Here is an 11636-nt window from a genome sequence, read left to right as displayed (position 1 = left end):
TGTTTATGGATTACACTGTAAGGTTTTAATCAATCACATACTCTTAATCTTTTTCTAGGAATAAGTTTGTGTTGTGTATGAAAGGAGAAAGGTCTTTGAAGAAGTCCTTACGTGTTTGCTAGAAATTGTATAGTGAATGCAACATTAGACTGTACGAAGGAAAAGGATGGTCAAGGCAGTTTAGTGCTGCTGTAACAGGAATAATTCTGTTCCTACCTCTGCAGAGTTCTTGTATGATAGGAGGCAAAAAGGCAAAGCTGTATTTCTCAGAGGTGGTCTCTCTTTATTATTTTTTTGAGTTCCTGTCTTACAAAAATGTGGTAGTATTTATACAAAATACTGTGTTTACTAATCCAACTGAAGCTAAATACACGTTTCCTTTAGGCTTCTAAAAATAATAGATACTCTGAAATACTAGAATTTAAATGTCTTGAATTGGGCATTCAAATCTAGTAGGCACTTCTGGATTCATTTTTCTTTCTTTTAACTCACCTTGCAGTAGATTCATGGTAATAAATGAATGTCAGTGAAGTATTAAATTATTGTAATGATGATTATCAGCTAAAGGTTTGAAAGGAAATTCATTCTGTAATCAGAATTATGATACTGTTTTAGTTGTATTGTGAAGGAGGCTTGAATGATGATATTGATCAGTGGTGAAAATGATGCTGATGTTGAACAATGGTGTAAAACAAAAAACTTGTTATGTTGTCATTAAACATCTGCCATCCACATTTTGTATAGAATGAAACAGCATTTAAAGAAAAAAGGGTGACCATGTTTTAGGGAAAAAAGGCAATATAACAAAGCATATGTATGTGGAGCATAGAAGAAAATGGAATTAGATTGCCAATGAGTGTACTTCTGGATTTGCAGGTATTTGAGTGCATGACTGAAACTGCTGAAATTAAGTTTCCAAGTATATATTCTTTGGCTTATTTTGTAAATCTTTAGATTTTAACTGTTAACTGTTTTAAAAGTTTGTTCTTGTTTCAGCTGGGATAGAGTAAGTTTTCTTCCTAGTAGCTGGTATAGTGCTGTGTTTTGGATTTAATATGAGAATAATGTTGATAACACACTGATGTTTTAGTTGCTGCTAAGTAATGCTTACACTAGTCAAGGACTTTTTCAGCTTCCCCTGCTCTGCCAGGTGCACAAGAAGCTGGGAGGGAGCATAGCCAGGACAGCTGATCCAAACTGCCCAAAGGGCTATTCCATACCATGTGATGTCATGCTCAGTATATAAACTGGGGTGACTTGGCCGGGGGGGGCAGCAATCGCTGCTCGGGGACGGGCTGGGCATCAGTCAGCAGGTGGTGGGCAATTGCATTGTGTATCACTTGTTTTGTATATTCTTTTATTATTATTATTACTTTCTCTTCCTCTGCTGTCGTATTAAACTGTCTTTATCTCAACCCACGGGTTTTACTTTTTCTTTTCCCAATTCTCTCCCCCATCCCACTGGAGCGGGGAGCGTGGGCAAGCAGCTGTGTGGTGCTTAGTTGCCAACTGGGGTAAACCATGACAAAGTTGGAAACATAACCTAGCAGAAGTGTAGCAAAAGTTTCATTAGCAAACTGGCTACAGTTGTTAGAAACAATAATAAAGATTACTTCAGTCATCATGGTTTTTAATAGCTGCTTATTCTTAGCAAAACCAGAAATAAGTTAGCAACAAGTTTTGAAAATTGAAATCAAGCATATTTCTGATAGAATCTGATATAACAGGTTCAAGTACATGGTTCAAGCCTAACAAGATTGGCTTTTGTCTTCTTTCTGTGATGTGGAGTAGCCAATGTTTTAATGATTTGAATCTGTTGTCAATGTCAGGTTTTTTCAGAGCAGTATTTTCTTTTGTGCATGAAAATTCCATGTGTTTGTTTTAGAAGGTTTTCCAGTTACCATTTTTGTTGCAGAGACTGTGCAGTTGATCCAACTTGTGTACTCTGTATGGACTGCTTCCAGAATAGCATTCACAAGAACCACCGGTACAAGGTAGAAAAATCTTTTATTAAGAAATTGTACATGTTGCTTTAGAGAAGATTTTTTGAGGATATAATAAACTGCATATAAACCATTAGTAATTTTTATTTAAAAAAAAAAATCTGGGATTTACTAATTAGTTAATTATCTCTCTCCCATGTTTCTAACTACATAAAGCCCGTTTTAAGAACAGTAACTTTCTAATTCAAGAACCAAAGGGTAAGTGAGTGTTTATGAATGCATACATTGTTATTCTCTTTGGCAATATCACAGAAGTGTATGTCAGAGCAAAAAGCTGTGACTGAAAATGACAGTCCTGTCCTGAGTCCCAGTCAGTACTGTTTGGAAATTTAGAATGAGTGTTCATATACAAGGGCTGTTATTTCAGCACTTGATGTCACCGATGCAGTCTCTACATTTCTACTCCGTTCCTCCATTTGATTTGCATAAACTACTTTGTGCTTAGTGTGGACTATGATAAAGTTAAAACAGATGTGAAGCATCAACTTTTTTATTGAGGAGATTGTTCTAGAACTGGATGATCTCCTTCTGATATCCTTTTGATTCTCTTTGAGCCAAATCTATGTTATCTTTGAGAGATTCCCATGCTTTAATTAAAGAAGGATCTCTTAAATAACTCTTAGCTAACTCGCTGCCTAAACTATCATCTACTGTTTCCTTCCCAGGCCCTCTTCTTTGCTTGCCCTCTTCACTGAGAACTCTAATTTCAACAGCCTTGGAAGCAAAAATGGGAAACAATGTATTAAGTGTTATTTTTAAAGCTGGTCTAACTCTGCTGCAGGAGGCAAGAAAATGTACAGAAACATTATGTATTCAATTTAATTATCTTTCACAACCAAAAAGTGGGCTAGATTTTTCTTGCAGCTATTCCTTCTATTCATTGACATGATATCCATTGAAGAGATTTGTCTTGCATTATCACAAATCCCCTTTAAGTGGGTATGTTTTCAATGAGTTTGGAAGAAGATCCTAGCAATCTCAAAATTAACTGCAACTAAAATACATTGTTCTGCCTCTCTGTATGAGTCTTTGTATACTGATCTGAAAATGTATTGTAAATATTGATTCAAAGACGTACAAACCTACTTGGATAATGCAAATATAACTTACATATAGACACGCATGCGCACACACGCAGTTTACAGAGAGGTAAGATGAAAATCAGCGAAAATAGACAGTAATGATTACAGAGCAATTTGGAATCACAGCTGGGCTGAGAAGCTGTTGTCTTTTCCCTGTTTTTCAGTAACTTCTTCAGGCAAAACATCAACCATGGAAATAGGTAGTCAGATGGGAGCAGATTGGCTGCATTTCCATTTTAAAGATGCAATCTAAAGAATACACATGCTTTTTATAGATTCATAGAATAATTTAAGTTGGAAGGGACCTAAGGAGGTCACCTAGTCCAACCTCCTGCTTGAAGCACGTCTAATTAGATCAGGTTATTTTAAAATGTTTCAAGTAAATAACAAGTTTTTGAATGTCTTTTTATTGGGTCACTTAGTGTTTTTATAATTACTTTAGGATTGGGGATTTAGAGTAATCTAAGGATAATTATTTTTGCCTGAGTTTTGTCTGAACTTTTTGCCAAAATGAAGGGTCAGAATTTGTACTTTTCTGAAAGTGTAATGTTGCAAGAAAGTTAAAGTTGCAAGGATGTATTAAGATGCTGATTATATCTTAACTTTGGTTAGAAGTGAAGGTACTACTAAATGTCTGTTTAATACACACCCATTCTTGTTGAGAATATTTTCAAACTTTGCCAAGTAATTTGTAAAGAAGGCATTGAGCACCTTTGCTATAATTTTGCTAATAAAACCAGAAATTATTATTTTGCCATTTATCAAGTGCTTACTCATCAGTCATAGGCTTTTTCACCTACTTTCTAGTTAAATTTGTTTAAGACTTGCATACTTCTTTGCAGCAGCAACTGTATTTCCTCCTTCATTTTTTTTCTCAAAGACTTTACATTTTTCCTCTCCTGCTTGTCTGATAAGTCTCTTTTTAGCTAAAAAAAAAAAAAAAAAGTGGTAAGTCCATTGGTTATGCAGTGACTCTTGTATTTTGTAAGTAGGTATTTATACTTATGTTTGACTTAAATAATGCATATTGCTATTTTTCTCTTGCTTTTTATGTGCATATTTTATGACTGAAATACATGGTTTTTACAGATGCATAGCTCCACTGGAGGCGGATTTTGTGACTGTGGGGATACAGAGGCATGGAAGGCTGGACCGCTGTGTACTAAACATGAGCCTGGAGCATCAGGTTCTGCAAAAGAAGTAAGAATATTGCTTAAAGTGAAAGAATAAATATTGTAAATACTGCCTTCTTAAAAAAATGTGCTTATTCCTGTATATGAAAGTATGTATACTGTATAATTCATGTAGCAGGTCCAGTCGAGTTGAATCAGGATTTCCTTGGTCAAGGTGTTTGTTGGGGTCAAATGTATAATATTGGACATCCTTTGTCTCCAGACAGAAGGCAAGAACAATAGAACAGTTCCATCTACCTGTCTTGTGCATTTCTGTCTTTGATTTGGAATTAAAATGGTAGTCTCTTGCTCTTTTCTTTGCTATGTGTATTAATAGGTTCTTATTTACAAATAGTTGGTTTTCCAGTGGTTAGTAGAAGTTTAGATATGTATTTGATTTTAATAATTTCTGTTTTCCACATTACTGCATTACTGAGCAATTTTTTTTTTGGTCAGTTACTTCTGGTGTGTGATCTGTCACTATGACTAAAGTAAGTCCCTATGCTTTAAAACTAATCTCTTATGCTAGAGATTATCCCATGCTTATTGTACATCATAAAGCAGCATATTAATGAAAAAATGTGCCATCTGGTAAGTAGTTCTCAAAGAGAATGTAGGCAAATCAGTTGCTTCAGGTAAAATTGTTTTTTTCAGAGTCCTACGTTCTGAGATAATCAGGACAAAAAAGCCCATAGCATTAGCAAATAGACACCTAATTCCTCCTGGCTGTTGCAAAAGTACTGTTCTTTATGATCTGGCAAGAAATCAAATGGAAAAGGAATAAAGAGCACTGGTCTTACAGAAAAATGAGACAAAGTTTTCCTTCACTTGTTCATCCTTCAAAAAATCATGCATCTTAATGGATTTCAGAGACAAAAATAGTTGAAGCTCCAAGAAGGGGTCATCTGATTACCACTTGGAGCTTGTCACTGTAATGTTCACCTGCTTCTATGTCAGTAAAGTCTGTTCTGCTGTGCAGTACTTATCCATCAGTACTGTGCCGTCTGATATATGTATGGCTGATACCTACATATTACTTATGAAAACCTGTAATCAAAAGAGCCAAATTGTTTCCCCAATGTTAGAATACCCAAAAATAGCTACGGTATGGTTAATTTTACTGTTGTCACCATTACTACATGTGTTTAATACTCTTTCCAGCACGTTCTAGAGGTGTTCCCAGAGTAAGAAACTAGCACAGAGCCTCTTTGGGAAGTATTAATTTTCATCCTTGTGTTTTGAAGGAAAATAGGATTCTTTTTTGCAATGTTAGATTCCTGATACTGTTGATAAAGATGTATGGGGAACGTAGAGGACTCGTGTCTACCAGGTTCAAAACCACCTTTGGATACTACAGAAGACTTGTTGCAAGATGCTCAGTATCAGATTTCTAGCTGATTGCTGAGAGGTCCTTAACATATCACAAAGAGACTTTAGCAATGGTCTTTAAGACAAAATGTTCAGGTCTCAGTTGAGGATTAAGTGTTCTTCCACTTGAAAATTAAGTGTTTCCAGCCAAAGCATCTCCATTGCTCCTAGATAAGTGATATTACTTATGCCTCAGGTGACCAGTTTGTCTCACAGACAGTAGCTAGCATATATTATGGATTTCACCTGTGATGGCTCACAAAAAAACCCCCACACAGATACATGGATGAACGTGGGCCTATGAGGCACATGAAGAGCTTTAACAAAGATTCTAAACAAAATAGATTGTATCTCCCAGCTTTAAAATTTAGGTCTCTGTACAAGATCTTCTAACAGTTGTTTCAGCACTTTACTTTTGAGAATAGTAGTATTTTTTGGTTCCAACAACTGTGGTCAGAGTCCCTAAAATGGTTTATGAAATGTTTACTTCCTGCTGAGGAACCTATTTCTCTGCAAGGTATAGATTTTGATCTCATAGATCTGGTATTTGCATCTGTGACAGCATATTCTGCTTCTTGCCTCCCTTTCCTTAGAACAGCTTTTTTGTAACAATAAAATAATAAAAAACTCAAATGTTAGGAAAAATGCCAAAACCTTTATCAATTTTACCAAAAGGCTGTTTCACTCTTGTTAAAATCACACTATCCAAATTTTGTGGGCTTTTTTTCAAACTATTCAAACAAAGCTTGAGAGGAAATTGCATGCATTCAGAGTCCACAGCATTTTATTTCTGTTTGAGTGAAGATAACCTGCTCAGAATATTCTTCAGGCCATTTGTATCCAATGGCAATGAGGTTAAAGGGTAGATCATATCAATAATGACAGCAGCTAACACAGTATCTCTTGGTTTTAAACTTTCAGAACTATAATCATACCTGTGGTAATAAGGAGACAGGGAACCTCCCATGCTTCTTCAAGTGGTATTTCTCTTCCACTCAGTGAATGTGTTTGATCATCACTTCTGTCATGGAGTTGTCCAAGTCCAAAGCTACGTTACAACTGCTGTCAAGTAAACTGGAACATACTCCTACAATGAGTGCTACTTGAGAGTCGTGAATGATAGAAAACATAATTAGGCAATTATTTGAATTTGAAGAAGCAGGAAGTTACATACTATCATTAGTTCTTTGTTGTCAATATATGTAGTTATTATGCAGTCAGTATATGTAGACTCTCTAGTAAAAGGACAGAAGTACAACCACTACAATAATGAAATGCATCAGTATTTTAATATATACTACATGTAACTATTTGGTAGATAGCACTGCATGACCATCTTCCTTTTTTAATAAAAGACTTGTCTGTAGGGGATTTTTAACGATGAAGAGGCTCGTGGATGTTTGGATTACCTCATAGTTAGCTCTCTCTTTTGAGAATCAAGGACATTCGTAATGTAGGAATTTTCTCAGCATATAGTGCTTATTAAAAGAAATGAGTTGCAAAGCACATTTGGAACAGACATCTTGCATATTTCTTTTCCAGCATGTTTTCTGATAGTATAGAAGTTTATCACATGCTTGTCAAACAAAAAGCACTCTTTTCTGCATGATCCTGACCAGTATCCCTTTAATTACTCTAAGTGCAGAGGATATATCAAGCTAGGGTGTTTATAAACTTACTCTGATCAGGTAGGAGCAAATAAGAGGAGGGATATGTTTGCAGTATGTTTGTCTGCTATGCAGAACATGGTAAAAATGTACTTAGGAACTGGCTGCTATTTTTAAAAGGTAGAGTAAGTTTAGAGTTTGATCTACAGAATGACCTCCTTTTAAAAATGAGCCCTTAGTAGAGGACAGGTTTCAATCTACAACATTAAAGATAAGCACCAGAGTTTTTAGCGTTTCTGAGATAATGAGGTGAGCATTAGTAAAATACAGTATCCTTACAAAAGCCCTAATTAAATCTTAGTTTAAAACAAAAAAGTTTTACAATGAGGAGAAATTTACAAAACTTGTTGGTATGTATGTAATATGGGCCTCAGAAAAGCAATCCTTCATTTTAGAATCCCCAGTCCAGGCTTTTAGGCGTCATCTGTTCCCTATTGATTCCAAACTAATGTCTTCACTATGCCAGAAATATAAAAGCCTTTTTGCCTAAATCTATCCTTAAAACCAGATACGTTTAAGAATTCATGTCTGAGATAATACAAAAATACTTCCCAGGCACATTTGTTTAAAAAAAAAAAAAAAAAGAAAAAAAATTGTTAATTATTTTTAAACTTTGATATCTGAACATACTTTGTTCATTCTTCCACAGTTTTGTTTTTTGAAGCTTTACCTGAAGCTTAAACTACTACACATTTTTGGGCATAGTTCTGGAGCAATTTTATTTTTACCCTTTCAATTTACATTAGATGTATTTCAATTTTGTTTTACTGTGACTGTGGATAGCACTGGAAGTGGCATTGCATCATTTAACTTCTCAGTATTTGTATGAGTGCAATCCCCACTTTTAATAGTTTGTAAACTCTTTGATGTGGTTTCCTTTGATTTCTTCTACAGACTGAAGGAGAGCAGCATGCCTTACTACAAGGTTCTTGTTTGGCGTATTTCTATGCACAGCTCTGCATTTTCCTCCAGCTCTATTATTTCACTTAACATACATTAATGCTTAAAAAAAAGCCAAACTCTTAAGAAATACTGGGGAAAAAAATTAGTATATTTACAACTCAGTTCAATTAGATTATTCTTAGCACTATATTTTTTTTCATTCTGCTCCAAACTTTGTGATGGTAGCTTTTCAGTCTGGGGAAAAAAATCATTGCCCAAGACATTTACATTCTTAATTATCGAGATCTACCATGGGCTTATCCAAAATTAAGTATGTATACAGAGTGATATTTATAGACCATGATTTCATTGGCAGACATTTTAGATTGTATGTTTGACTCCGAATTATTCTTCTAATGCTTGTCAGGTCAGAAAACTGTTGTTCAGAGCTTTGGAAGCAATTGGTCATGTTAACGCATTTTTACTTCTCTTCCGCTACATATTTAGCTTTTCTATCATATGGACACAATGTGATCTTACCTTTTTTTTTTTTAAAGCAATCTGCTTCATAAATGGCTAAATGTGACTATAGTTGATTTAAGAATTTTTCAAAACCATGATTATTAGCTATATTAAACACATCACTCTTTCTGTTCTTCTGTATTGAACATATGTCAGATTGTGTATTGTAGAGGTGAGTGCCCTTAGTACTTTGGGATTAAAAGTCACATGTGAAAAGCTTTATTCTTGGAAAGCATCTTTGTTTCTCATCTTTTCTCACTCTGGCAAAAACAGACATATTCAGATTTTGTAGGCAATTTGGGTGATCCTTGTGCAAATACTCTAGAAAATATCAGCTGCTGTTTCTGTGTCATTTGTATATGAAATTACTGTATTTGGTTGCATTAGCATTAATAACAACATTATATACCATTTACATATGAATGTGCTGAAGGGAAGGTGGTATGTGGAAAAGGTTATCAGGGTCTTTGGATTAAAACCCTCTTTTCACACAATGTCATTACAATGTATCTATGTCTTGCACCTGAATATTGATTGCTTCATTCTTAAGTGCAGATTTGGTAATGATTTTCTTTGCTTATAACCTTAATTTTTCTCCTGCTTAAATGCTTATGGAAAGGATTAATGATGTTAGATGATGTAGACAATTAACTTAATGAGGTTTATCTGGGTGGATGGGAAGTATGTCAGTTCGCAGAGATATTTTGAATGATTGCTAGATCTGGGATGTGATATCTGAAAAGAATAGTTAGGCTTCCTTGGATGATTCTGTTCAAGGAGTGTCATAAATGTTTGACAGAATACCCGCACAGAAGAGCAAGCAATACAGGGGAAGAATTTTGTTCTGGACTGCAAACTTTTAATATCTTCAGGTGTACAGAAAGCTGTTAGCCAGCTTTTTTTTAAACTTAAGTTTAAAAAAAAAAAAGCTTCCTAACACATTTGGTGAGGCCTTTTTTAGTCTATTCCTAGATAAAAACTGGATGCGCTTAAAAAAAAAAAAAGGTGAAACTGTTGGAATACTACTGAGAGCCCTTGGGATGAAATAATTTTGAAGAGAAGAAATTAGGTGAGATTAATTTGCTTGAAAATCATGAAAAGGCTAAAAATCCTGAAACAAATATAGTAATAAGGTATGCTACCAACCCTTTTTTAATTTTTTTTTAATTTTTTTTTGATTTTAATATTATCTCCTGTTTTACAGAATTCTGAATGTCAGTTGAATGAAGAAATTATGGATCACTCTAGGAAGTTGTTTCCCTCTGTGATAAAATACATTGTAGATATGCTTATATGGGAAGAAGAGAAGGAACTGCCTCCGGAGCTCACAATTAGGTAGGGAGTATTTCCAACTTTCTCTTCAAGGCATTAGCAACTTTGATAATAATTTTGCCTGCGGTATTCTTACACTCATGCAAACATATTAGTGCCAAAATTCTGTAAGCAGCACTGTAACGTTTTTGACCTACAGTTATACAGAGAAAAGCTTTTGATACTTCATGGGAAAAGTAGTGTGTGACTGCGCTCCATCAGTTGCCGAGGGGAGCTGCTCTGGAGCTCCAGCTTGATCCACAGCAGACTGGCAGATCTTGGTGCACAGGGGCTTTTCCTGAGGCAGGGAAACACCAGGGCAGCAGAGAGCCCTGCCAGGAGCCGGCAGCTCTTGTGGGAGATGCTGATGAGGCTTGGGTGTTGCCAGAGCAACCATGACCACCCCCACACCATAAGAAGTAGTCTGGGGAGCACTAGTGACCAGGAGCGCTGCCAACAGAGTGGACAAACAGAGTGTGGCATGGCAGTTTGCATGATGGGGTGCGCAGGAAGGGTGTAGTCACCCTACCAGCTCAAGAGGTGAAGTTCAATTGGTGGTCATCACCCTCTCAGAAGGAGCTTAGCTATGGTATCTACGTGGCAGAAAGCTATGTCCTCTGCACTTGCCAGAATGGATATGGCAACCCAGATAGATGGTACCCTGCAAAAATATGTAGTCACCCAGGTCTCAGGCTGCAGAGAGTGCCAGAGCCTTTCACTGGTGACAGATGACAGTAGTCAGAACAGCTGTGTAAGGTGTGACGAGGTGGACGATCTGCTCAGCCTAGTGGCAGAGCTACAAGAAGTAGAAAGGTTAAGGAGCATCAGGGAGTCTGAGAAAGAGATAGACTGGTGGAAGCATGCTCTGCCCTCCCTAAGACAGAAACAGGAACAGCTACCAGAAAAAACCCAAGATCAAGGGGATCCTGTATCCTTCCCCCATCAGGCTGAAGGTAGTAGCTTAAAGGAAAGGAGTAAATGGAGGCAAGTCCACACTTGGGGTGGCAGGTGAACTCCCTCCTTGCCCACCTTGCCTTCCTAGGTGCCTCTGTACGATAGGTGTGAGGCCGTGGATGTGGAAGGCCAGTCAATGGATGATGTGGATGATGGTCCCATCTACACCAGAGGTGTTGCCAAGGTCAGAAAGACCTACCCCCTGTATCACAACCACCTCCACAAGGAAGAAAAGGTGGGTTATAGTTGTAGGCAACTCCCTTCTGAGGAGAACAGAGGGTCCAATATGCTGGACAGACCCTCCTCTTAAGGAAGCCTGCTGCCTCCCTGGGGCCCGGGTTAAGGACATCACTAGGAAACTTCCTAGCCTGGTATGGCCCTCAGACTGTTACCCATTACTGCTCTTCAATGTGGGTGGTGATGAAGCCACAATGTGTAGTCCAAGGACGATCAAAAGAGACTTCAGGGCCGTGGGACGGTTGGTAAGGGAATCTGGAGCACAGGTTATTTTTTCCTCTCTCCTTCCAGTTGCAGGCAGCGACATTGGAAGAAACAGATGGGCCCAGTCTATTAATACATGGCTCCGTGGTTGGTGTCACTGCCACAATTTTAGGTTTTTTGATAGTGGGATGGCCTACACAGCATCAGGCTTGCTGGCGTCAGGTGGAATTCACC

The 11636-nt window shown here is 37.0% G+C and overlaps 1 protein-coding gene across 1 annotated transcript in view; it reads left to right on the top strand.

Annotated features, from left to right (window-relative positions):
• Window positions 1-11636, top strand: part of UBR1 (ubiquitin protein ligase E3 component n-recognin 1) — a 77887-nt gene that overhangs the window by 13256 nt on the left and 52995 nt on the right. The window contains exons 3-5 of the mRNA XM_075713030.1: window positions 1916-1994; window positions 4175-4285; window positions 9901-10031. Coding sequence (XP_075569145.1) covers window positions 1916-1994; window positions 4175-4285; window positions 9901-10031 — 321 coding nt within the window. The remainder of the gene's footprint in view (window positions 1-1915; window positions 1995-4174; window positions 4286-9900; window positions 10032-11636) is intronic.

Source organism: Pelecanus crispus, chromosome 6 (genome assembly GCF_030463565.1).
Source record: "Pelecanus crispus isolate bPelCri1 chromosome 6, bPelCri1.pri, whole genome shotgun sequence".
Classification (NCBI taxonomy): Eukaryota; Metazoa; Chordata; class Aves; order Pelecaniformes; family Pelecanidae; genus Pelecanus; species Pelecanus crispus.
Note: the sequence above shows the minus strand (reverse complement) of the source record. Positions and strands in the feature narration are given on the sequence as shown.